Raw genomic sequence first — 23,654 nt, 5'->3', positions numbered from 1 at the left:
GGTGGAAGTCAGAGGAGCCAGTTGCTCCATGCTGCCATAGGCTATGAGCACAACTGGAAACCTTTGCTCTTGCTTAGGGTTGCACCTGAGGTGGTACTTCACATGATCTCTTGCACAGGCTTGGTAACTCTCTCTTTATTTCATAGGGCACTAAAGGAGACAGAGGTGAAAATGGTCAAAAGGTAAAGAACAACGTTGGTACCACAGTCAGGGGTGTCTTTTCTTACACTCTGTGAGCTTGCTTCTTGGTCTCCCTCCTCCTGTTGCCATACCTAACCTCCCCATCTCAGGGGGAGGTGTCCAGGTAACCTCCTGAGATATTGGCTCAGTGTGGCCAGTAACTCACTGAGGACCCAGCGTCATTCTGTTGACTAGGGAGGGACTCCAGATGGCTCACATAGACAGGACACCCACCTTATAAATGAGCAATGTCAGAATATATGAGTTTTGCCCTGAGTCCTCTGACACAATCTCCTGTAATAGTCCTGCAACTCAACTCCCTCTCTTCTAAAGCTGTTTAAATGCTCTCAGCAGCTCTCCAGGTCAGATAAGACTTCTGACCATCTAGAGGAGATGTGATGGTCAGTGAGGGCTCTGTAGAAACCCTCGATGTAGGGTCAACTCTGAGGGACTTCAGCTGGGTGTCCAAGGAGCAGCAGGAAGCAAGCTCTCGTTTTGATGGGTCCACAGGGGAAGGAGTGATCTTGATTTTTCCTGACCTTCTTCTCTTCACAGGGAGAACCAGGAATTGGATTCAGAGGTCCTGTTGGCCAGGCTGGGCCACCTGGATTTAAGGTAAGCCTCTCTTCTCTTCTAGATAGGACCTCACTTGTTTTTTCTGGGGCTTGCTCTTTGTAGTCCTTGTTAATCTTTCTACCACTGGGTGTGGAGCACAGAGCTGGCTGGGACTATAAAATTAAAGCACCAAAAGCAGTCCCAGTCTGGGAAAGAAGGGACACCATCACATCGATATGGGACAGAGGGAGCGCTCTGTGTCCTCCAAAGGGCCATTTCAAAGCAAGTGGGGTCCAGAGGATAAATATGGCTGTGAAAAAAAAACAGGGAATTGTGATCTCAGCATGTGGTTTCTGCAATGCCTTGGGCTGTTGCAGGTCTGCAGGGTTTGAATTCACCACAGAGCTCTGAAGGTCTGCACTTAAGGGCTCCTCATTTAGAAAGCCATGGCACAGCCCTTTTTGCAGCCGTAGGATGTCTCTTCAGGACATGGGCTGGAGGGGGTGGTCCCAATTCTGTGTACTCATCATGTGTATTCAAGGAGACACCCCAGACTTTCTCCAGGACCTTTGTGTATGGGGGGTGAATCCCACCTAAGATCCAAATTCCTTGTGATTCACTCAACAGGGTGAGCCAGGGGCCCCAGGACCTCCAGGAGCTCAGGGCATTCAGGGCATTCGCGGCAATGCCGGCACCCCTGGGTCACAGGGGGACAGAGGGGCTCCAGGTCTGCCTGGGATGCCAGGACAGAAGGTAGGTGGTGTGCAGTGAGAGGACTACATGTGTTGTGTTAGCCGCTTCAAGGTGAGACCAATGATGGTCCTACCAAGACTGTCTACGCCTGGTGTCCACTGTGGGTCAAGCCCCCACCTATGCAGGTCTCCAGACCCTAAGCCTATACATAGTCAGTGAAGAGAAGCAGGAACAAAGCCTGGTTGCAAAAGGAGAGGTAACAGCTTTTATTAGACCAGCTGATGTAGTTAGGGAAAAACCAGCCCAAAAGGTTTGGTACAGGAGCATGTCCTTCAAAAAAAAAAAAAAAGCAGTAGAGCTCCAAACAAGGTGGGGACCTGTTGTTCTCTTAGTGATGTGACTTGATGAGATGAGTGGGAAGACAAGGAGTCACGATATAACAGGGAATGTGAACAAGGGGTTTGGGGTTCATTAGCCTCTGGGAACAGAGGGAGCAATGCATAAAGTCTCATAGCAGGGACATGGAGGCTTAGCTGGAGATGGAATGGGGGACAGCAATGTGCCTACACTCAGGGTCTCGGTGCAGCTGGAGGCCCTTCTCCTCAAGAACAAGAGGCCTACATGGGGAGCACCCCAATGGCTATTCTTCCTGCTCGCAGCCAGTGCAGGGAACACCTAGGGCCACCAGCTCCTGCTTTCTGGCTGGATGGGGGAAAGCAGGACATTTCCATCAGGGTGTTCTCCTTAAAGGATTTTGTTTTCAAGGGGGAGCGTGGGAAGAGAGGAAGGAATGGATTTACTGGGCCCCCAGGACCATCAGGATCCCCAGGAAAAGAGGTGACTTTTGTACATTACCCCAGTGTCTTTTGAGCAGCAGAGGGATGGCTGGGGAGGGAGGTTGAGGGCCTGGCACTTGGGATGGGTGTCCTTTCACCCTCTTGGAGCACTGGGACAGGAGAGCATGGAAGGGCATGCTAAGCAAATTCCTCCCTTCTATTTTGTTTTCCTCACCTTACAGGGAATTCCTGGGACACCCGGACCCAAAGGCAGCAAGGTCAGTGCAAACTTGCCAGGCAGGTCACAAGTAGCTGAGATCCTGGAGTGGCAATGGGACAGCCCACTGCCCTCCCCTGGCTCCTTATCCCTGATGCCATCCAGCCACTTCATCCTTCTTTCACCCTCATGCCCTTCTTCCCAAGGGTTGCTGGAGCATCCTCCAGAGAGAGCAGCAGAAAGTCAGTGGAAGTGAGTCTCCTGACTCTTTCTGTAACTTTTAAGTCATGGTCAAACTAATCAGCAATCATGTGATGTGGATTCCTTGCTCAGAATGAGACCTCTGGGATTCTCTGTTTCTCAGGGAGAAATCGGTGTTGGAACGGCTGGCCCAAGAGGTCCCCGCGGACTGCCTGGCCCTCGGGTAGGTCCCTTCATAATTGTTCCTGGCTTGACTTTTTGCAGCCTACCCTCTTTTGGAAGCAACTTTATACCATCACTTCCTACTCACCCATCTTAGAAGGTGCTTAAAGGGCTGATTTCAGAGCCCTCCTTCATTTTTCACCAGCCATATTTGGAGGTGATGGATGCTGCTATGCCCAGCTGGAGCTGGCGCTGACCAGGATGTGTCTGCAGGATGCAATTAGCATCCCCTTCATGATTAGACACCCTCAAGCATTACAGATCGCACTGGTCAACTGCACGGCCAAGTGAATCCTGCCCCACTGACTGTTGGCTGTGCTTTCACTGGCAAGATGGGAGCATTGAAGGCAATATCTACACACCTACATCTGTGTGTTTTAATCCTATCAGCCTGGTGAGGAACCACCTCAGTTTTGTATGCATTTAGGGATGTTACCTGCAAGCTCGTTCCTTCAGAAATCTGCCTCCAGCTTTTTTATCCTTGTTCCCCTCTTCCCTCCTGTTGTCCTGGCAAAGGGAAACCAGCCCCCATCATGCTTGGGACAGCAACATTCACTTTTCCTCATGCTGCTGCGAAGTTTTGGTCTCCTTCTGGCAAAGACCCCAGGGAAACTCTCTACAGTTGTAATCAGAGGTCACGTCTCAATTTGCTGCTTCTGTGGCTGTTCCACGAATAAACTGATTTTATGCTGCAATCCATTTAGACAAACTCCCCATCTGCCAACAGAACTGTTCAATGAGGCCCCTGAGACAAAACACTTAATGAGAATGCCAACAGCTGTGAAAGGTCTGGGGTAAACCTCGCTCCAGCTTCATTATCTGAAGGAAATGATGAAATAATGTTTCTGCTCTTCTGACTCCATCATAAATCTGAAGTGAATCACAGAATCTCAAATTACATTGGCTTTATATGAGAGATCTAAATTTGGCCTCACAGGACGATGCCTAAATCTGGGCATCTTAAAGGCAGGTAAGTCTTGTAGGATCTACCTAGAGAGGTCATAAAAGGACTTCGCAGACCCACCAGCACAGCTATCCCTCATAGCAGGGTTTATAAGGAGCCAGTAGCACACTTAAAGGGAGGCTCAGAACAAGGTCTACAGCATCTCTAAACCACAGCTGGGCATAAAGATAAGCCTCACATGGGTCTCCAAAGGCACAAGTTGCTGTTGATTGCTGGCCTCTTCCTTCTGCAAGTCAATGGTATGAGTTCCAGGTGAATTCCTGGCTGCCTTATTTACTGTGGTGAGTCCTGCTGAAATCATGTTCAGCAATGAGTTATGAATGTGCAGAAAAGCTACTGAGCCCTCTAATCAGGCAGAAGAAGTCTCTCTGTCCCAGGAACATCTCAGATCTCTGTCCGTTGTTGCACATACCTTTGTTGGATGTAAGTACATCTTGGGGAGGGACACAGTAGGTCATCCAGCCTTAGATGGCTTCTTCTGAGGCCCTCTCTATACCAACAGACAGGAAGAGACATCTTTTTGGAGTGATTTATATCGTGTTAAATCAGGTGCAGATCATCTCGCAAATGCATGTTTCTCTCAGGGACTGAGGAGAAGCTGAAACTTGAAACTTCAATCTGGCCGAAGCATTAGTCTCTAAACACACTAAACACGGTGTCTACCTGCAGTGACATGTGGATAATCTCGAGCTTTTTAGGCTCTTCGATCCAGATCCATAGGAGCATTAAGGCACCTAATCTTAATTGAGGTGTAAGTGAAGAGGTTGGACAACTCCTTTGAGGATCTGGACTTCTGCATAGAATCATAGAATGGTTTAGGTTGGAAGAGACCTTCGAGATCATCTAGTGATGCTTAATTCCTGTTGTCCCCAGTGGGATGGTTTGCAGAGTTAGGACTGTGCATGCTGCATTTCTCTTTGTTGATGGCCATCACTACCCCTCTCCATCCTAACAGGGTGACGAGGGCATCGTGGGAGTCCGGGGCCCCACTGGCATGATGGTGAGTGTTAAAATAGCACGGAGGGCTGATTTTACATCATGAACAACAGTGGACCCAGAGCTAGCAAAATCTGTATAAGCAATGACAAAATTTAAATGGGTTGATGCTTTCAGGTGGGAAATAGAGAATTTGGGAACCTGAATTCCAATGTTGTGTTGGGATGTGTGAGTGTAAATCCTGTAGGCCGGGGTGAGACATAAGCTGTCATGCTGAGCACAGTTGCTTTATGATCTTGTCCATTTGGCTGACTCACCGACAAGCTGCTTTTGAAGTCCTCCTAAAATATCACTCCCTCTCTGTTCTTCTTTGTCAGGTCTGCTTGCCTGCATGAATTTCAGGGTCTTGTTCTGTTGTAAATTCCCTTTTCACCAATACGGGACTGAGTCAGGGGATACACACATCACAGCCAATATTTCGACAAACACCTTTTTATTTATTAGGCTGTTATCTCTAATGGAATGGATCTGTTATTACGAGCAGGATGGGCCTTTATGAACTTCCTCAGAAAGCCAAGGGTGGTTGCAGTAACAGGTTTCACCTTGAGATCTCATCCCTGAAGGGCTGATTCTCAGCGAGACTGGCCCTTACACCGTGAGGGCTTGCAAGGTGATGTGTCCCAGTGGTCGGAGCAGCAGCACAGAGGGATGGCAAAGCCCAAGATTTGTGCCCTTTGGGAAATGTCTGTGCTCTGTCTCTTCCCCATCCACCCTGTCCATGCCCACCCCTATGTTGAGCTGCCAGTTCTGCAGGTGGAAGGTGCCACCTCTCTGCATATTCATGGGAGGTCACTGGTCCCCAGTTTTGCAAACAGGTTATACCTGGGGGGACCACCATGGCTTTTCAGCTCTCCAGGTGTGGTTCCCATCCTGGCTCTGTCTTCAGCAACTCCAGCCTCCCCTGGGGGACATCTGGGGATCCCCATCACCCCCATCTAGGAGCCCTCCAGGAGCAATCCTTCCCCTATGCTCTCTGAGAGGTGGGGGCTGCATCTCATTAATGTTAAGGGTATAAAAAGCATAACTGGGGAGGTTGTTGCAAGATCGGAAAGGCTGGGTAAATTTATACATCTGCCAAGAGATCCTGAGTTGTACCTGAGACCCAATGGTGGGCAGAAGCTTAAGGCTAAATTTTCTCCTTGCATCTCTGTAATTCACTTCTCAAATTGCTCATGGAGGGGTGGAAGGAGAGTAGTGGCTCCTGTATTTTCCCACCAGCAGCTTCTCTGAGGTGGACCCCATCCTTGGAGGCAGCTCTGCCTTCAAGTGGAGGATGGTCCTTCCTAACAACTTCCCCCACTGGTATTTATCTTCACATGTTATTTTATTTTCTTGCAGGGTCTAAAAGGCTTCCCTGGTGTGAAAGGTGAAAGAGTAAGCAACAGTCATCTAATCTACACTATGCCTGTGGAGGAAGGCACCATTGGGGGGAGCCTTTCTCTGCAGCAGCCCACGCTGCTGATGCCTCTGTTAAAAACAGTGGGGATAATCCCAGCATCTTTTTGGGGCAGACTGGGAGGGGACCTGGAGCAGTGTGTGGAAATGTGAAGTGGCATTAGCAGCCTCCTGTAATGGCTGGGCTGAGATAAGGGTGCCTGCTGTCTTTAGGCATGCCTAGTTCTTTTTGGAAGAAAATTTGGGAGTTTGGACAGAAGGAGACCTCTGGTACACTCTGGTCGATCCCCAGATGTGCAGGGTTAAGTGAAGAGGACTGATGTCCTGCAGCATTAGCCCCACCGGGCAACACGTACCCTTTCATTTGTATCAATGAGCAGGAGTCCCCTCGGTCTCCTTCTGCTACATCCCACTTGCAATCCTTGGAAAGTGTACTGAGAAGAGCAGATTTTGTCCCGATGTCAGGGGTGTGTAATGGGACACTGGGGGAGGGATCCACATACAGCTCTGCCACTCAGAAGCAGTTCAAGTGCAGTTTTAAAGCCTCTCTCTACTCTCCCGTCCCCTCCTGGTCATTGCAGCCTCCCCATTCTGCTGCTGCTACCACACCAGCCTTGAGTACTGGAGAAGGTTATGAGATGCCATCAGGAATGAGTCCTGCCCTTCAGCCTCATGTCCCGTGCCCATTATAAAAAACTTCCAGGAACAGCTAATGTTTCATACACTTTCAGTAAAGCATGCCAGATTTGAGGTTGAAATGTGGGAAATCCTGTATTATATAGGATGCCTTCGCACCCTAGGTGTAGCGTAGGCACATCCCTGCAGCATGGAGATGGTACATCCCATTGGGAGGTCAAAATCCAGCAATAGCTCCACATCATGGATGTGATGAGCATGGAGTCAGGCAAACCACTTCAGTCCTCTGGGTCTTTATTTTTTTGTCAATGCAACAAATTCTAGTTGTATGCAATCTCTTGTGGTAAGCTACTAATTTTGCAGAGTGCCCAGAGGAACTGAATTCCAGCTGTGATAGATCTCAGTGGCTTGGTGTGCGAATCAGTGGACTGAGCAACACAAGAAGAGTGAGTAAAAAGGGAATTGCTCACTGTCTTTTTTTCTTTCCTGTGTTCAGGGTGATCGGGGACTTCTGGGACCCAAGGGAGAAAGAGTAAGAACATTCCAGATTGTGACTTTCTGGGGCACATGGGGTAAAAGGCTTTCAGGATTTTATAGTTACCAGTGAGCAGATGGGCAGTTATTTAAATGAGTCAGAGATCTTACAAGGTAGAGGTGTAAATGGTAAAAAATATTTATACGTGTTTTCAAATATCTGGGGTCTTCGTGATTTTATAGGATTCATATTGTTACATGTGGGTGAGCATAGTCCACCCAGCATGGAGCACTGAGCAAGGGTCCCAGATGATGGGGTGCAAATGCCTTTCATCAAAGAGGACTTTAAGTCCTACCTTTGATACATGGTGTTGTGGCCAGTGCCGTCCATGTACCTGGATCAAGATCCCATTGCTAATGAAATCTTCAGGATCTGAGGCTCAGGGCCTCACATGTGCTTTTCTGTGTCCCTGCTCAAGCATCTGTCCACCCCCCACGGGTGAAGAAGTTTTTCCTTCTGTCTAATAGGAGTTTCCCTCGTTGCAACTTGTCCTTTCACTGTGTGCCTCCAAGAAGAGCCTGGATCCATCCTCTTTACATTGCACACCCATGTAGGTAGTGGAAGACAACACATGGATGCCCCCCTCCTCAGGGGTCTCCACCAGGTTCAATCCACTTCGTTGATGCCATCCTTGCACTGGACACACTGCTCCGGGTTGAGCTTGCGTGACAGGTTTGACGGGATCCTACAAAACATCCAAAAAAAGTAATTTTGGCAACTGCTTGCTGGGACACAAAAATGCCTTCTGTAAATTAAGGGAGGAAGAAAATTTCCACTGATTTTGGTATAACCAGCTCACCCCAAAGCATACTGCAATCTTAAAAAGCCTGAGCTGGCTCATAGCAGGTAATGTGAAAATAACTCATCGAGCGCTTCTGGAAAATGCACAGAAAATGCTGAACTTCTGCCCAGTGTTTTGTTAACTTCCTTCCTGGCTGAAATGGCTTGTTAGAAAATGAGTTTTAGAAAACCTACATGACGATTCTGCCTTTGAGTCATGCAGTATTAAATGATTAAGGCCGATTTGTCTCTGAAAAAGCTACTTTCAAAGGGGACTCGCTCCAGAGACGAATCAATTCTTAATCTGCTTCGTGAAGAGGCCCCAAAACACTTTCCAAGCTAAAGGAATGTGTAATGCATTTTCCAAAGAATACCTTAATAAAATATAAGGTGGAGTGTGAGATAAAACAGGAGGAGGGGGGATAATTGGCTTGGGTTTGTTCCACATGATTGCAGCTTAACTTTCTTTCTAACTCTCCCTTGATCAATACAGGAGTAACTGCATGAATCCCAGGGTCTGTGCTATGTATTGGATCAAACTACAGGATCTTTATTCTCCCTTTTGCCCCCAAAATTGATGGAGTCCCATCCTGTCTCTATTAGAGACCCTCCAGAGCAGGGAAGCAGGAGGGTATATTAAGCCAGAATTTGATCAGGGTCCTATGGTGATGGTTGGATAAAGTGCAAAAGATTGTCAAAGTTTGGGGAATATTGACTGATGCGTCGTTGTTAAGACTCCAGCAGCAAGGCATAGTCACCCTGAACAGAAGAGAGATGGTGTAAAGGAAGTCCTTTTCAAGTGGGCTAAAATTGCCCATTAGGAGGTGGCTTCAGACCTCCTCCCTCCAAACTATGGATGGCATTGCTACTTTGCAGACACAACCATTGCTTCACCAGAGCAGAGACATTTCTTGCATGGGAAAGCCTTGTTGCATCTTCTTCACTCTCTGAGGAGCAAAATGTCCCTCTTCAGCTGCTGAGCTGATAAACAGACTTGGCACAGGTGTGCCCATGGGGTTACTGCAGGCCTGTAGCTACTGGCTCTCTTGGGATAACAGTTTGGGGGTCTGACCCTCCAAAAACTACCTTTGAGGGGTACCTTAAGTGCCACTCCCCTTCCTTAGCTCTAAGTCTGTGTCCATAAATCAGGACACCATGAGTAGACCCGTTCACTGTCCTGCCTATGGTCAGCTCCCACATCTGGGAAGAGATGCAAACCCTGGCATCCTGAGTGACACACAGTGATGAAGGAGCCAAGCCACCGTGTCAGATATGAACCTGTCCCACCACTGACAGCCTCAAATCAGGAATTGAACCTCAGGGTCATTCTGTGCACAGTTCCACTTGCAGTCATGACATCTAGACTGGGGTAATGCCAGTGGGTTCCAACATTTTTTTGGAGTAAGAGCTCACTGTCAAACCTTAGGACTTCTTGTAGCTTTCTGTGCACGTTCATCATCCAGCTTTTAGTTAAGGACGACTAACCTTAACAATTAATGTTGTGCTGTGGAGCATATATGCCTTCCCCAGCATATTGACCACAGTTTGGAAATGCTTACCTTCATTGCAGATGTGTGAATTACTGTTTTGCCCATCATAGCAAGTGTACTTCCATCCAGTGGGACCCATGACTTCATGTATCATCAGGTGTCTACATCTGTCTGTGTCTCCTTTTTCTAGGGTGAACCCATGACTGGTTTTGGACCCCAGGGCTATAAAGGCAGTAAAGGAGATCCTGTAAGTTTGACTCTTATTGACTTTTTAAGCTGTCCTTTCCCCACTGTTGGTGGCATCAGAATCATAGAATCATAGAATCATGGAATCATGGAATCATAGAATGGTTTGGGTTGGAAGGGACCTGAAAGCCCATGCAGTTCCAACTCCCCTGCCATGGGCAAGAACACCCTCCACTAGACCAGGTTGCCCAAAGCCTCATCAGGACCAAGCACAGCTTGGGATAAGCACTGAGAACCAACACTTTGGTCCAGAGCAGTGGCTGAGAACTGGGTCCTTCCAGGAGAGAGGCAAAATCCACTAATTTCAGTCTTATCTTTCAGGGTGAACGGGGCCTGCCAGGTTTTGATGGAGACAAAGGCGAGAAGGGAGAGGATGGGCCTGTAGGAGAAAAGGTATGAACCTCCCAATGCAACTGAGAGAGACAGCAAAAGGTCACTGGTTGTGTGAGGAAGGGACCGATATCTCTGCATCCTCCCTTCCCACGTGCCTGCTGGAAAATGCATAGCAAACACACAGTCACCCAGCTCTTACCACAGAAACGGAGAGGAGGACGCTGGGCTGGGGCTTGGGAACGTGATACACATCCAGTTTACTGGGTGTCACGTCTGTAGTTGTGGGACCACGTAAAATTGGTGTCTGCAATACAGGAAAACTTTGGGGAAAGTGACCGTTTAATTACTGCAGCCCTGTAAGAGTCCTACATTTCCCTCTCCCTCCAAGAGCTGGCCATGCTACTTCAAACCCTGCAGCTCTTGTGACATTTTTGTTAAAGCTTGGTTGGCTCCTCTGTTCCTGTTCTTCACACAGTGCTGCCCCATGGGTGGTGGCAGAGCAAGTCGCCTGCTCCTCTGTCTGCCTTTTTGCTCTTTGAGAGTATCCTGTGGAGGTCTCAGGTCTCAACCCATCACCACTCGGCTGGGAGGAATCACGTAACTCTCCCACTTTCAGACTGAATCACAGATTAAATCTCCATGTACTAATTATCCCTATTTTCATATTATGTTAATGTTTTTTGCTCCAGAAGTCTGACCCAGGACAGGTACTCAGCTGAATAAATATAAGTATCTACAACAGCAGCACCCCTGTCTGAGCTAGATATCCAGCTCCTGCTCCCATGGGGACCCGTATAGTCAGTGTAGTTCAGTGTGGGAATTGCCTGACCCAGTGTGGACATTCCCCTTCTGAAGAAGCAAATTGTGTCCTTACCACAACTGATTGCACTGATTAGGTCCCCAGTGACTGTAAAGGAAACCTGTGGAGATGCTCCCATGGGTGGTACCTGGTTTTTAAGTCAGATGAAATCCCACACATTATATCTGTCAGATTGTCCTCTAATTAAATAAAAAATAAAATTAAAAAAAAAAAAGTAAGCATCTTCTAAAGCAAGAACACCTCTTGGCTGAATATCTGAATGATTTCAGATGGAACACCAGAGTAGAATCTCCACTACCAGTAACTCAAGCAGGGTCTTGTACTTGAGTATTTGCAAGCGGGGAACTCATCCAGAAGCTTTGAGACCCTTTTCTGCTTGTTTTCCTTTAGCCCTCATCACTGGGCACCAACTCCCTTACAGAACAGGTTGCTGAGGTTTCTCCTGAGCCATTCTGCAGCTGGTGGTTTTCTTCCCTGGCTCTGGCTTCCATACAGACCTTTGGGCTCCCTGGGGCTGAAGTCTGCTGTGGAAATGGTGCCTTTTGTCATCCTCTTTGCCATCTCCATGGGTTCTTCTAGTGGTGTCTCTCAAGAGGGATCACTTCAAGAGCAGAAGGTACTTCAAATGTATTTGACAGGGATTTTAAAATTTTAGGGAGTCAAAGGTGAAGCTGGCTCAAAAGGAGTGATGGGGCTTTTTGGAACAAGAGGACCAGTGGGACAGAAGGTGAGTACAGTGACCATCTACATTAAGGCATCCTCTGCAAAAACTGATGAGTAAAATCCCTTCACAGTTTTCTCACAGAATATAATTCTGTGTTCCCTCTCCAAAATTGCTGATTGAAATGTTATGGGGCTACCAGAGAGTAGAAGTAGCAGCACTTTTCCAGGAGAGCCCTAAAGATTTCTCCCATTTTGTAAAGTAGCAGAGTGCTCTGGCATCTTTCTTGAGCTAAAATAGTCAATAATGACTTGCTGAAATGTCAATATTTAGGCATGAGGTGTGAACCGCTGTCTAAGCTCCACTTATAGTCGATGGAGATGTAGAGCTCCATTCAGCCCAAATGAGATGTTTAGGGGATCCTACCATCCTGGAGGGGATGCCCCCTCCAACTGCTGCTGCAGAGGGGTCCCCAGAGGTCCTCTTCTCTCCTCTTCCACAGCTGTAGGTATCTCCTACAGCAATCTCCATTTCCAGAAGAAATGCAGTTCTTCCCCATGGTAACTCATCAACGCTTTCCTTGCAGGGGGAGCCAGGAGAACCAGGCTTGCCGGGCTCTGCTGTGAGTTGGAGCATGTTTCTCTGCCTTTGCAAGTCTCAAGACTGCTTGCACTGCTGGTCCTCTCCCCACAGCCATATGTGTGGGTCACGGGGTGGGATGAGGTGATGCTGGCTCGGTGCCGCTCCACAAAGCCCACGTTCAAAGAGGCTTTGCTGGAAAAACAGCCATGGGCAGGGGGGACCACAGTCAGAGGTATGTTTTAATAGGATGATGCATTTTGCATCAAGGAACACATTAAATATGCATTTATTTATTATTTTTTAATGCATTTAGTGTATTAGGGGGCATTGCCAGACATGAACCGATGATGGTTCATGTTCAAATCGCTTAAGAATTGTGACTAAAGGTTGTATATCCCATGAGGAATGTATATATCCTTAAGAGGCTGGACTACAAGTGGCTATTCTCAGTGGTCAGTGGGTGCACGTTGCTGGCCAGAGGGAAAACAGTTATGCTGGAGGACCTGGATAATCTCTGAGTGCACCTTGTTTCCTGACAAATTGCAATTGGGGGGAAGAAAAGAAAAAAAAAGCAATTTTGGTTTGCAAAAGTGTTTACATGCCTTTGAACTGCACTATTTCACCTGGAAGAAATCCCAAGTGAAAAAATGGTCTCCAAGGTTGTCCAAGGTGAAAAAAAGTCAAAAGTCCCTGCTGATTTCTTTTCATCTGGGAAAGGAAGAAATAGGAGGAGAAGGAACACCAAAAGGTGACTGGGACTTTTTCTCAGGTCATGGAAATACAAGCATGTTCAATTGTTTTATTGCAATAAGCAATATCAGTATTTTCTTAACCTGTTCCCCAGTTATGCCTCTTTGTGGGTGAGTGGGTGATTCTCAGCAACTATCTGTTGCTGTGAAGGCTCCACAGCCATTCAGCACTGCCCACTGATTAACTGCTGTGTAACTATTTACAAACCCATAATCCAGACTGGTAGTTGCTCACTGAGAAAAAGGCCCTTATTCAATTAAGTATTTCAACCCCCGCTTAATTCTAAACAACCTTCTAAGCACTTTGTCAAAGTGATGAGGCTGTAACGTGCTGTAAGAGCTCAGCGTCTGGGATCACCACACACAGGCACTGGATCAAGTGGATTTTTGAAACTGCTTTGTAGTGAACACCTGAATCCGTAGGTGACAACCAGTAGTAGTGCAGGAGTAGAGCAAAGACGTTTGTTGAGGCTGCTGAGTGCAAAGGAAGCAGAGCTGAACTCCACCATCCCAGCCAGCAACCATCCAGTTGTCACCGAAACTGGGAATAAAACTCCTGAACAGGATGAACGTTCTTGCAACACAGTCATGGTTGGATGATGTGCTGTTTTCTACTAGCACCCGCAGGGATCGGCACATAATACAGTTAACTACCAGAAAGTGGTGTCTTGTCAATCAATATTTGAGGAAAGCTAAGTAATCTTTCTTTTGGAAATATTTAGGGATTCTGCTGGGGCAAGTTAATGCTATCTGTGCTGTGCTTGGAGCTAGACTGAGATAATAGAGCTTGGGTTTGGTCCTTCATTAAATTTCTAAAATTGCAAATGTCAGAACAGAGTTGGGGCCCTGTTGGAAGAGCCATGATATATGACATCCCGGATGAAATTCATCTGACCTTAGGTTAGATGTCTGCCATGTTCACTTTCCACATCCGAGCGAGCCATGCTCAGACTTGTTTTATTGGCAGCTTTAGGGTACTCTTAGACTATGATTCACATAATCTATTTCAGACACCTCTGTTAGGCTGCAACATCCTGACGTGACTTGTTTTCCACAAGCCCAGGTCTCATTTTATCTTCTAAGTGCTCACAGATACTTTAATTACTTTTCCCCCAAGTTATTCTGGAGAGGTAGGCTAGGCTGTCTCATGTATCATTCCCCAAGCCCTCTTCTCTCTCCTCTTTTCTTGAAGACAGGCATTACTTGGTCCAGTCTACCTGTACCCAATCTGTCCTATGCAAAGTCTTAAAGATAATAGCTAGCAGTTCCCATTTTCCTTCAGCTCCCTCTAATTCCGTCTTTCATATCCACAAATTGCCACCAACTCATTGCAAACATTTTCTGGTCCCTTTCCGTCCTTCTGAATTCACTCTGAGTAATTTAACCAGCTTGTCAAAAGTCTTACCCATTTACTCTTTTGATTTGGTGATCTATAGGTGTTCCCAACCGAGCTGACAACATTTGTGTCTTCTCCCTGTAATCATTGTCCCGAGAATTTCAATGGACTTTACAACTGGACCTCAAGGCAAATGAGTGCATTCTTGATATTCAAGACACCTCCTCCTCCTTTTTCCTCTTTTCTAAAAGCACTGCACTCTTTTACATTGATATTCCTGCCAGGCTTCACCCTTTTATATTCATATTGCAGTCTGTGTTATGCCTATTAAGCTGTCATCTTGATCATATATTAAGGCTTCTAGCTCCTCTTCTTTATTTCCCATGCTTTGTGCATTAATATTCTGGCAGATTAACCCATTATTCTCCCTAAAGCTCTATTATGAATACCCCTGTCTTGCCATTACTCCCTGTTTTGGGTTTCCAGAGTCTACAATTACCAGTGTGCCTTGGCCCTCTCCATCCTGGTTTGCAGTCCTCCTCACTAGATGTACTAGTTGGAGCTTAGAGATGTTCTTCACCTCCTCGTGTGAGCTGGGCTCTATAGTTGACCAGCAGCTCATGGATCCTTGCCCTATAACTGAGGAAGCCATGGTCTTTGTGGTAACACCATCCGCACATCCATGTGCTTATTCCCTGGGTGTCCTGTTTAAACTTGTCTGGAGGGTGGCAGACCCACCAGCTCCCTGAACCTTCTGCTTTTGCCCTCAGAACCATTTCTGATGTGCTTCATTCTTCAATGCTTGCCAGAGCACATCTGCCAAAGCCCATGTTGGAGCAGAGCCACCAGCATGTGAGTGAAAGGAAGGATGGGAGAAATCCAGGACTTTTTGGTCCACACTGATGATTGAGAGCGATGGAGTTTGCAAGGAGTGAAAGCAAAGCTGTACACCTGAAGATAAGGCAAGAAGTGAGAGCAAGTCAGGGGATTCTTGTTAATACTGGGACAATCAGATGCTAAATATGGCCAGTCCAGGAAGGCAAAGGAAGGCTAAAGGACACTCTTTAGCCACCGTTACACAGCACAGTGCTACAGTCAAAACCTGACAGCACTCTGCAGGGTCTGAAAACTAAGTGATAACCAAGGCCCTATAACCCAGGGTACAGTAGATGTGAGAATGGTTGTAAGTAGGAATTTAACTTTACCATTGATATTAAGAGCACAAGAGCTCTTGATATAGATAATTCTACAGAGCTATTCAGGGTACCAACAGGAGAGCTCTACTTCCCTTCATTGCTGCATGGGGACTTCAGTGAACCCATATGGCATCCCAGTTCTCCTGCCAGCTGAGCAGTAGGCCACTTCAAGCCAGAGAAGAGGAAAGGCGGGCTGTAGGGGTCTGTCCTGGGCTTGACAAGAGGTGCGCCTGGCCACTCAGAGTGGAAAAAGCCATCTCCTAAGAAGTTCTTGCCCTGAGAGGGTACCCAGATATGTCCTGAGCACTTCTGATGAGTCCAGGCTGGTCAAAGGGAAGTTCATCCACCAGATCTTCTGGCCATGGGTGGAAATCTCTGTCCAGATACCCTGGAGGCTTTGCAGCAGGATATCAGGCTGACCCACCTCTGAGATGTAGTGCCTGAGAACAAATGCTGATCACATCTGTGAGGACCAGTGGCAGCTCCCATACCAAGAAAGGGCTTTTTGGGGAGGATACTCAGAACTGCAGCAAATAATTGTGGGCAGGACAGTCTAGACACAAGACACAGCAGGGAAGGGATAAAAACAGAGATGAAACTCTCAGGTTGAGACTCCCAGCTACTTCCTATGCATCATCCCATCAAATATTGAGCACTGAAGCCCAGGAGGTGGGAAAACTTTTAGCAGAGGTTGCAGCCTACACCATGGTTTGGGAATGCATTAGCCCTTTGATGTGTGTCTTCAAACAGATGGATCTTTTTGGGGTGGGCCACTGGGGCAATGTTTCTGTTGATGGGTTTCACACTTCCCCAGGATGACCCAGCTAATTCCCCAGTTTGTTCATCTGAGCGTAAACATAAGCGATAAGCCTGGAGACAAGGCAGGCTCCTCCCTGGCTCCAGCCCAAAGCTTCGCGGGAATTTGTGCCTGGAAGCAAAAATCCTCTGCTGCTCAAAGACCTCTTTGCGTCACAGCCAGCGCTCAGGACTTATGACTAAGCCTTTGCGTTGCCGTGCCTTCGTAGTACTTGGTGTCTTTGCAGTTAAATGAAGCCTGTTCCAGCAACACTTTAATAACAGAACCAAATAGCAAGAGCCATTTCCAGTACTCCACCAGTAATTGCCTTTAAACTGACATTTTACTAGCTTTTATTGCCCAGCCTTTATTTGCCTGGCAAAAGATGGAATGTAAATCTGAGGGAACAAATTTCCATTCAATTTCTTTCCCTTGCCCAGGACTCAAGCATTTTCCTCTGCCACTCGCTTTTTTCCTCTCCTATTCCACCTTTTTCTTGTCCTGGGTGCAGATGGCCTTGAAAAGCATCACCTCTCTGACCTGCCTTCCCTCTCCAGCTGAAGCAGGGACAGAACTGCTGTCATGTTCAAGTCTTATTATAAACCTTCTAGTCCATATGACAAAGTCTCTTCAGCCCATGATGAGTAGGAGTCCACCTATGGCGAGATGAGACCCAGGTCAAAAACTTGCTTATGTTCACTAGTCCAAGTAGGCATGGCTTAGACCCAGCTACCTTTCAGCCTACCACCACATGCGGTGAGCTTAACTCTTCCTAAAGACATTTGGGCTCTTTTCAGACAGAAGAGATGAGATTTGGACATGGACAGGTGGGGAAGCACAGGAAAACAAGAAAGGTCTCTCCTTGACACAGGAGACACTAGGGACAACTAAGAGAAATATTAAAGCTAATTTGGAAACCTCTAACTAGTGTCAGGTTCCTTCAGGATCAGGCAATGCTCAAGAATAAGCTCTTTAGCCCATCCCCTTGGATACAGGTGTGTAAATCCCTGGCCAGATGGGTCTGTACCCAGTCCAAAGCTATCTCAAAAACTCCAGGCACTTGAAGGTATCCTGGGCTTGTGAGGTTTAACCATCAGACCAAAAGGTTTATTGCCCTCCAAGCAAGCAATCTGCCCTAGCAAACAGAGAAACTCTAGTTAGCTGGGGGTTTTATGGTCCATTTACTGCCTCGGACGGAACTTCATATTGATCGTGTCAGTAAATAAAGAGCTTGCACGAGATGTTTGTGCCTGATAGTGTAGGCAGTGCTTGAGGAACGTGGACTTTACCTGATCCAGACAAGACCAGCAAGAACCATGGAGAAGTGCCTGGTCGGCTCTCAAATATTCATCTTACTCTGAAATGTAAAATATGTTGAGGCTTGGGGAGGAGTATGAAGAAGCAACATGTTTCCCAGAGGAGGAGCTGAATTTTCATATTTGGGAATGAAAAGGTAAAGGGTCTGTCCTTGCAGTCTGACCCACTGCCAGGGACACCACTGTCCCACCCGTGTGTCTCTGGGATGTTTGCTTGTCATAGTGATTGTGTTTGAAATGTTTGTTCGTCACTGAGAGGAGGAGTAACTGGAGAAGTGATGAGTCTGCTTGGCATACCAATCTGGTGGCTGATTTTTATTTTTTTCTTTTAATAAATGTGTTTCCTTTCAACAACCTACTGCAAATTAATTCCAAGTGGAGAATGCCACTTGTTCATCTCCTGATCTGCTTAAAGAGCCAATTCACTCTCCTCTGAGTGAGCTGAGCCCTGTGCAATCAGTGTCTCAAGTGGGGATAAGTCCAATTTTGTCTCACATCCAGGTTCTGAAAACTGCCATCAAAATCAGCCAGAATGGACGAGTAGACCGTGGCAGCCTTAAAAAAAAAAGAAAAAAAGAAAAGGGCATTTTTAGTAGCTTTTAGTTTGCTAACCAAAGCAGTGGGAGACCCCATGCAAAGAGCACCTGATGCTGGAGGTGGCTCCGATGTCCCCACTGAGCTGAGCTGAGTTGCAAAGTGGCTCCACAAGCCAAGAACTCCAAAGTGTGGCAAAAAGGTGTCTTCTTGGAGGAGCCACAAATCTGGGCTGGATGAGGATCTCTCTTTTGGCTCTCAACTCCCCAGATGGGAGATCTTCTCTGATTTGCAGCTATGAGCAATCCCATGCCTGGATCTGCTCATTCACTAAACCAAATTTCACCACCCGGCGCTGCTTTCCTCCACTGACTGGCTCTGAAGCTGCAGACCCAGTGCCCAGGATGAACCATTCTGTGATTCTATGACTGCGGGAACATGCAACCTGGTCTCTTACTGTTGAGTTTCCCTCCTGCTGACTGTTCTCAGCCACCTCCCTGCAAGATCTGACACAGAAATTCATTTTTCTCCTCTTTCTGGCAGGGTGCGGCAGGTCTCGATGGGAAGAATGGAAACAAGGGAGCCAAAGGCGACAGAGGTCTTCAGGGGCAGAAGGGGAAGCCGGTGAGTAGCAGGAAGAGACATGGTTCGTTTGGCAGGTAGAAAGAAACTCTGTGCCTTTCTCGACCCTGACTTCATTTCTCCTCCCATACTCTACATTGCCTCATTACTGGAGTCAGGTTCTTGCGCAGGGTGAGTCTTTCAAAAAGGGAGATGAAATTGCTCCCTAAACCTCCGGGAGAAGTTTCTAATGCACATCTTGGCCTGATTTTTAGGGAGGAGCCATCCTCTGGATGCCAGCAGAGAATCTGTCCATGTCTCTAGTGATACACTTCTAAATTTTCCCATGTTTTTCAGCATGAATTTTCCTTCATTACTTACCAAGGCCAAAATTTCAATTTCCTTCATGTATCAAGTCCAGTTCTCCTTGATGTTGACCTACCTGATGGAGAGAGCAGGGAACAAAACAATCATTTGTTAAAGCCCTTATGGACCTCATTTTCCTGGGACAAGCTGGCTCTCTGTCACAACAGGATGCCTTCCTTGCCCCCAGATAAGTTCCTGGACATGGAGGGACTTCAGCCACTTGTTGACAGTTGGACTTGATGATCTTAGAGGTCTTTTCCAACCTTAAAGATTCTATGATTCCTATGATTAAAGATTCTATGATTACTGAAAATGCATCTCCAAAGTGATGCTCGGTGGGAACTTTCTGGAAACAAGCTGGTGGTTTTTCTCTTTTGTTTTCCCATGAGAGGAAAAACAAAACAAAACAAAACCCCAACAGTAGAAGATTGTGGGAGGAGCAGGAAAGGAAGACCTCACTGAAATTAATGAACATCCTCTAGAGCATTCAGGTAGTGCCTGAAGCATCCAGACTTTGAATGACAGACTCTATTTCCAGGGGCAGTGACCAATACAAGAGCTGAGGGAGACCATCAAACATCTCCACAGTGCAGGTCCTCATGATCATTGCCACTCTATTAGCTCCCAAACCTCTGAAACATTCACTCCAACACACAGGTCATTTTCCAAACATTGCCCAAGCCACAAGCCCTGTAGTGTCTCATCACAGCATTTTGTCCCAGCAGCTCTGTCACAGTCACTCATCTTCAACAACATCATTCTCTGTCCCACCCAAGCTGGCTGCATTTCTAGCACCAAAGTGACCATGATCTGCAAATTTTCAAGGAGAGCCTGGTGGTTAAAAGCACAATATAAGCACAAGGCGATGCTATTCTTTACCTTTCAGGCTATGCATGATATGTTTGTCCTTTTTTTTTTTTTTTTTAATGTAGGGAGGGAAAGGTGATCCTGGGACCACTGGTGACATTGGGCAGAAAGGAACAAAGGTAGGACATGTGCAGATCCTGTGAAATCTCCATCCTTGGAGATATTCAAAAGCTGTCTGGACATGGTCCTGGTCAACCAGCTTTAGGTGGCCCTGCTTGAGCAGAGGAGTTAGACAAGATGACCTCCAGAGTTCCCTTCCAACCTCAACTACTGCATGATTCTGTGAAGTCAAGGTTGGGACAAGCAGAGAAGAGAGCTCAGGCTCCAGACTGATGGGGAAGGATGCTGCAAGCAAGGGAAGGGCTTGCAGCACTACATCAGGGTAGCACATGCAGAGTTCCTCCCTCCTGCCCTCGCCTTGATTTAACATCACCACCTGATCTGCTTTATCCTCAGGGCTTACGGGGGCTTCCAGGACGCATCGGCGCTCCCGGAGCCGAAGGCATCAAGGTGAGCTAAGCCTAGCTTTCTGTCCGGCTCTACCTGTCCCATTTCCAGCAGTGTTTCCCACTCATCCCCAGGATGCACGAGGAAGCCACCCTAACTCTGGCAGGAGAAGTCCCTCTTGGTGGCATGGGGCTGCAGCACAGGGGGACATGGCCACGCAGAGCAGGGAGCCACAGATGAGGAGATTTTAAGGCTTGCAGGGAACTTTTTGATAATCTGGGGTGAAAAAAAAACCAAAACCAAACCTCTGCCCAAATCCTCTCCTGGTCTGCGGCTTAGCAACTGCCTGGACTCAATTTGCAATTACTGCTAGGCACATCACCCTGATTGTCAGCACCATTGGTCCTTCCTCTATAAACAGGGATAATGACCCTTAATGGTCTTTTTATGAAGGGTTTTGAAAAGCTTGATAAGTAAGGGAGCTGTTGATAGCTGAGGCAATGGGATATGTTGTTATTGTTATTGTTGTTATTAATATTTTCCTTCATCAGCTTTGGCCTATTGGGTAAATGAAGTACTGTTCAGTGAATTTCCCACCTACAGTCTAAAATTTATACTGGTCTGAAGTAGGTCTTGCCTATACTTAGGATTTCTGTTACGAGGAGTGTCATCATGTTCCCCCTCAAGTATCACTTACTTTGTCATTTCAGAGTGAGTTTTCCCAATGTTTTAGGGGTTGTGTGCACTTAAAGCCCATCCACTGCTTTTCCATCCACAGGGAGAAATTGGCAGTCCTGGAAAACCAGGAATCCCAGGATCAGATGGACCATATGGACCAAAGGTGAATATCTAAATTACGCTCTTGCCCACAAGTAGGAGGTTTCCTAAAAGCTTTGCAGATGCTGTAAATCCACCTCTGCAACGTGATTCTTTTTTTCAAAGGGCACAAATGGGGTTATTCTGAATCTGTTCCTACAAACCAGCATAGATCTGGGTGAAGATACTTGGACATCTGGGGTGGGGACCTATTCTTTTGCCTCTGCAAGATCCAACTGGGTTCATCCACCCCAGCCGTGATGCTCCACAGGCACTATCGCATGTGTCAAGTAATGGGGCTTTTCAATGAAATTTCTTTCAGTCTCCTTGAGTACCACCAATGTGCAGGCTGAGAGACCCTGCTGGGTCGCACTCAGTAAGTGATACTGTAATCTGAAGAAGAGTTGGTTCATTCAGCAAACTGCAACCTTGCCAGGTCCGCATTGGCCATAATTTTATCTTGGCTCCTTCCAGGGTGAACAGGGAGCATCAGGGGACAATGGTGCCTTGGGGATTCCTGGGGAGAAAGGAGAAAAGGTTAGTATACACCAGACTGCATCGAGCTGCCATTTATAAAAGAATAAATTCCACGTCCATCAGGTCGAGTTAACAAAATTATACACTTTCTACATCATAGGTACCCTTTCCAGTGGGCAAATGTCAACTGTCTGGAGCATTAAGGCTGGGACTGCAGTTGGAAAGGGCAGGAGAGAGAGGTCTCCTTAAATTCACCCTCTGCCAATGCACAAAACCCCAGGAGGGCGCCTGCTTAGTATAAGAAAAAGCCATCCAAACCCTTGAAGTGGGATTAATTTCCAGAGTTTATTCAACACTGCCATGCCCAGGGTAGAGGGTCCCTGGGATGCTGTGGGGCAGAAAAAGCAGATAATGCTGCTGCCTCCTGGGCATCTTGGCCATGGGAGTGGGAAAGGTCTCCACGCTGATCTGCTCCTGGGCTCTCCTCACAGGAGTCTCCCTGAGGACTCCCCACCTTGATCTCTCCCCACCAATCTTCCTTCTCTGCATTGCTCAATTTTCCATTTTCTTCCCTAAAAAAGTATTAAAAAAAAAAAGGGGGGGGGGGGTGGTCAGTAAAAACAGAAACTGTTTCAAAAAAAAACCCAACACCCAAAAAACCAAACCAAACACAAAACCACCACACAATAATCCCAGCAGCCTCCATCAAATCTTTTGGCATTTTCCAGTCCCACAGGCCCTTCTTGCATTCAGCTCCACCATGAGCTCTCCAGCTGACTTGGGGTCAGTTCTTTGGGTCCTCATCCCCTGATGGTTATTTGTGTCAAACACTAATCATAGAATTATAGAATCGTCGACTGGTTGGGGTTGGAAGGGACCTTAAAGCCCATCTGGTCCCAACCCCCTGCCATGGGCAGGGACACCCTCCACTAGCCCAGGTTGCCCAAAGCCCCATCCAACCTGGCCTTGAACACTGCCAGGGAGCCAGGGGCAGCCACAGCTTCTCTGGGCAACCTCTGCCAGGGCCTCACCACCCTCACAGGGAACAAGTTCTGCCTCAGATCTCATCTCCATCTCCCCTCCTTCATCTTAAGGCCATTCCCCTTGTCCTGTCACTCCCTGCCCTTGTCACCAGCCCCTCTCCAGCTTTCCTGTAGCCCCTTTAGGGCCTGGAAGGGGCTCTAAGGTCTCCCCGGAGCCTTCTCTTCTCCAGGCTGAACAATCCCAACTCTCTCAGCCTGTCTTCACAGGAGAGGTGCTCCAGCCCTCTGATTGTCTTCATGGCCCTCCTCTGGTCTCACTCCAACAGCACCATGGCTGTCTTGTACTGGGGACCCCAGAGCTGAGAGGAGTAGAGGGGGAGAATCCCCTCCCTCGACCTGCTGGTCACATTGCTTTGGATGCAGCCCAGGATACAACTGACTTTCTGGGCTGCCAGTGCACATTGTCAAGTCATGTTGAGATTCTTGTCCACCAACACCCCCAAGTCCTTCTCCTCAGGGCTGCTCTCCATCCATTCCTCGTCCAGCCTGTAGTTGTGCTTGGGATTGCACCGACCCATGTGCAGGACCTTGCACTTGGCCTTGTTGAACTTCATGCAGTTTGCACGGGCCCACCTCTCAAGCCTGTCCATGTCCCTCTGGATGGCATCCCTTCCCTCCAGCATGTTGACCACACCACCCAGCTTGGTGTCATCGGCAAACTTGCTGAGGGTGCATTCAGTCCCGCTGTTCATGTCACCGACAATGATGTTAAACAGTGCCAGTCCCAGTACCAACCTCTGAGGAATGCCACTCATCACTGATCTCCACTTGGACATTGAGCTGTTGAGCACAACTCTTTGAGTGCGACCATCCAGACAATTCCTTATCCACCGAGTAGTCCATCCGTCAAATCCATGTGTCTCCAATT

At 47.4% G+C, this 23,654-nt stretch overlaps 1 protein-coding gene across 1 annotated transcript in view; it reads left to right on the top strand.

Moving 5' to 3' along the window:
- LOC104636589 (uncharacterized) overlaps positions 1–23,654 on the top strand; it is a 117,889-nt gene that overhangs the window by 79,255 nt on the left and 14,980 nt on the right. Inside the window, 18 exon segments of the mRNA XM_075757170.1 lie at positions 147–182; positions 736–795; positions 1,363–1,488; positions 2,194–2,265; positions 2,447–2,482; positions 2,786–2,845; positions 4,764–4,808; positions 6,143–6,178; positions 7,332–7,367; positions 9,831–9,887; positions 10,208–10,279; positions 11,695–11,766; positions 12,287–12,322; positions 18,753–18,833; positions 20,069–20,122; positions 20,460–20,513; positions 21,229–21,291; positions 21,741–21,803. Coding sequence (XP_075613285.1) covers positions 147–182; positions 736–795; positions 1,363–1,488; positions 2,194–2,265; positions 2,447–2,482; positions 2,786–2,845; positions 4,764–4,808; positions 6,143–6,178; positions 7,332–7,367; positions 9,831–9,887; positions 10,208–10,279; positions 11,695–11,766; positions 12,287–12,322; positions 18,753–18,833; positions 20,069–20,122; positions 20,460–20,513; positions 21,229–21,291; positions 21,741–21,803 — 1,059 coding nt within the window.

This window comes from Balearica regulorum, chromosome 1 (genome assembly GCF_011004875.1).
Source record: "Balearica regulorum gibbericeps isolate bBalReg1 chromosome 1, bBalReg1.pri, whole genome shotgun sequence".
Taxonomy (NCBI): domain Eukaryota; kingdom Metazoa; phylum Chordata; class Aves; order Gruiformes; family Gruidae; genus Balearica; species Balearica regulorum.
This window is presented reverse-complemented; position numbering and strand designations above follow the sequence as displayed.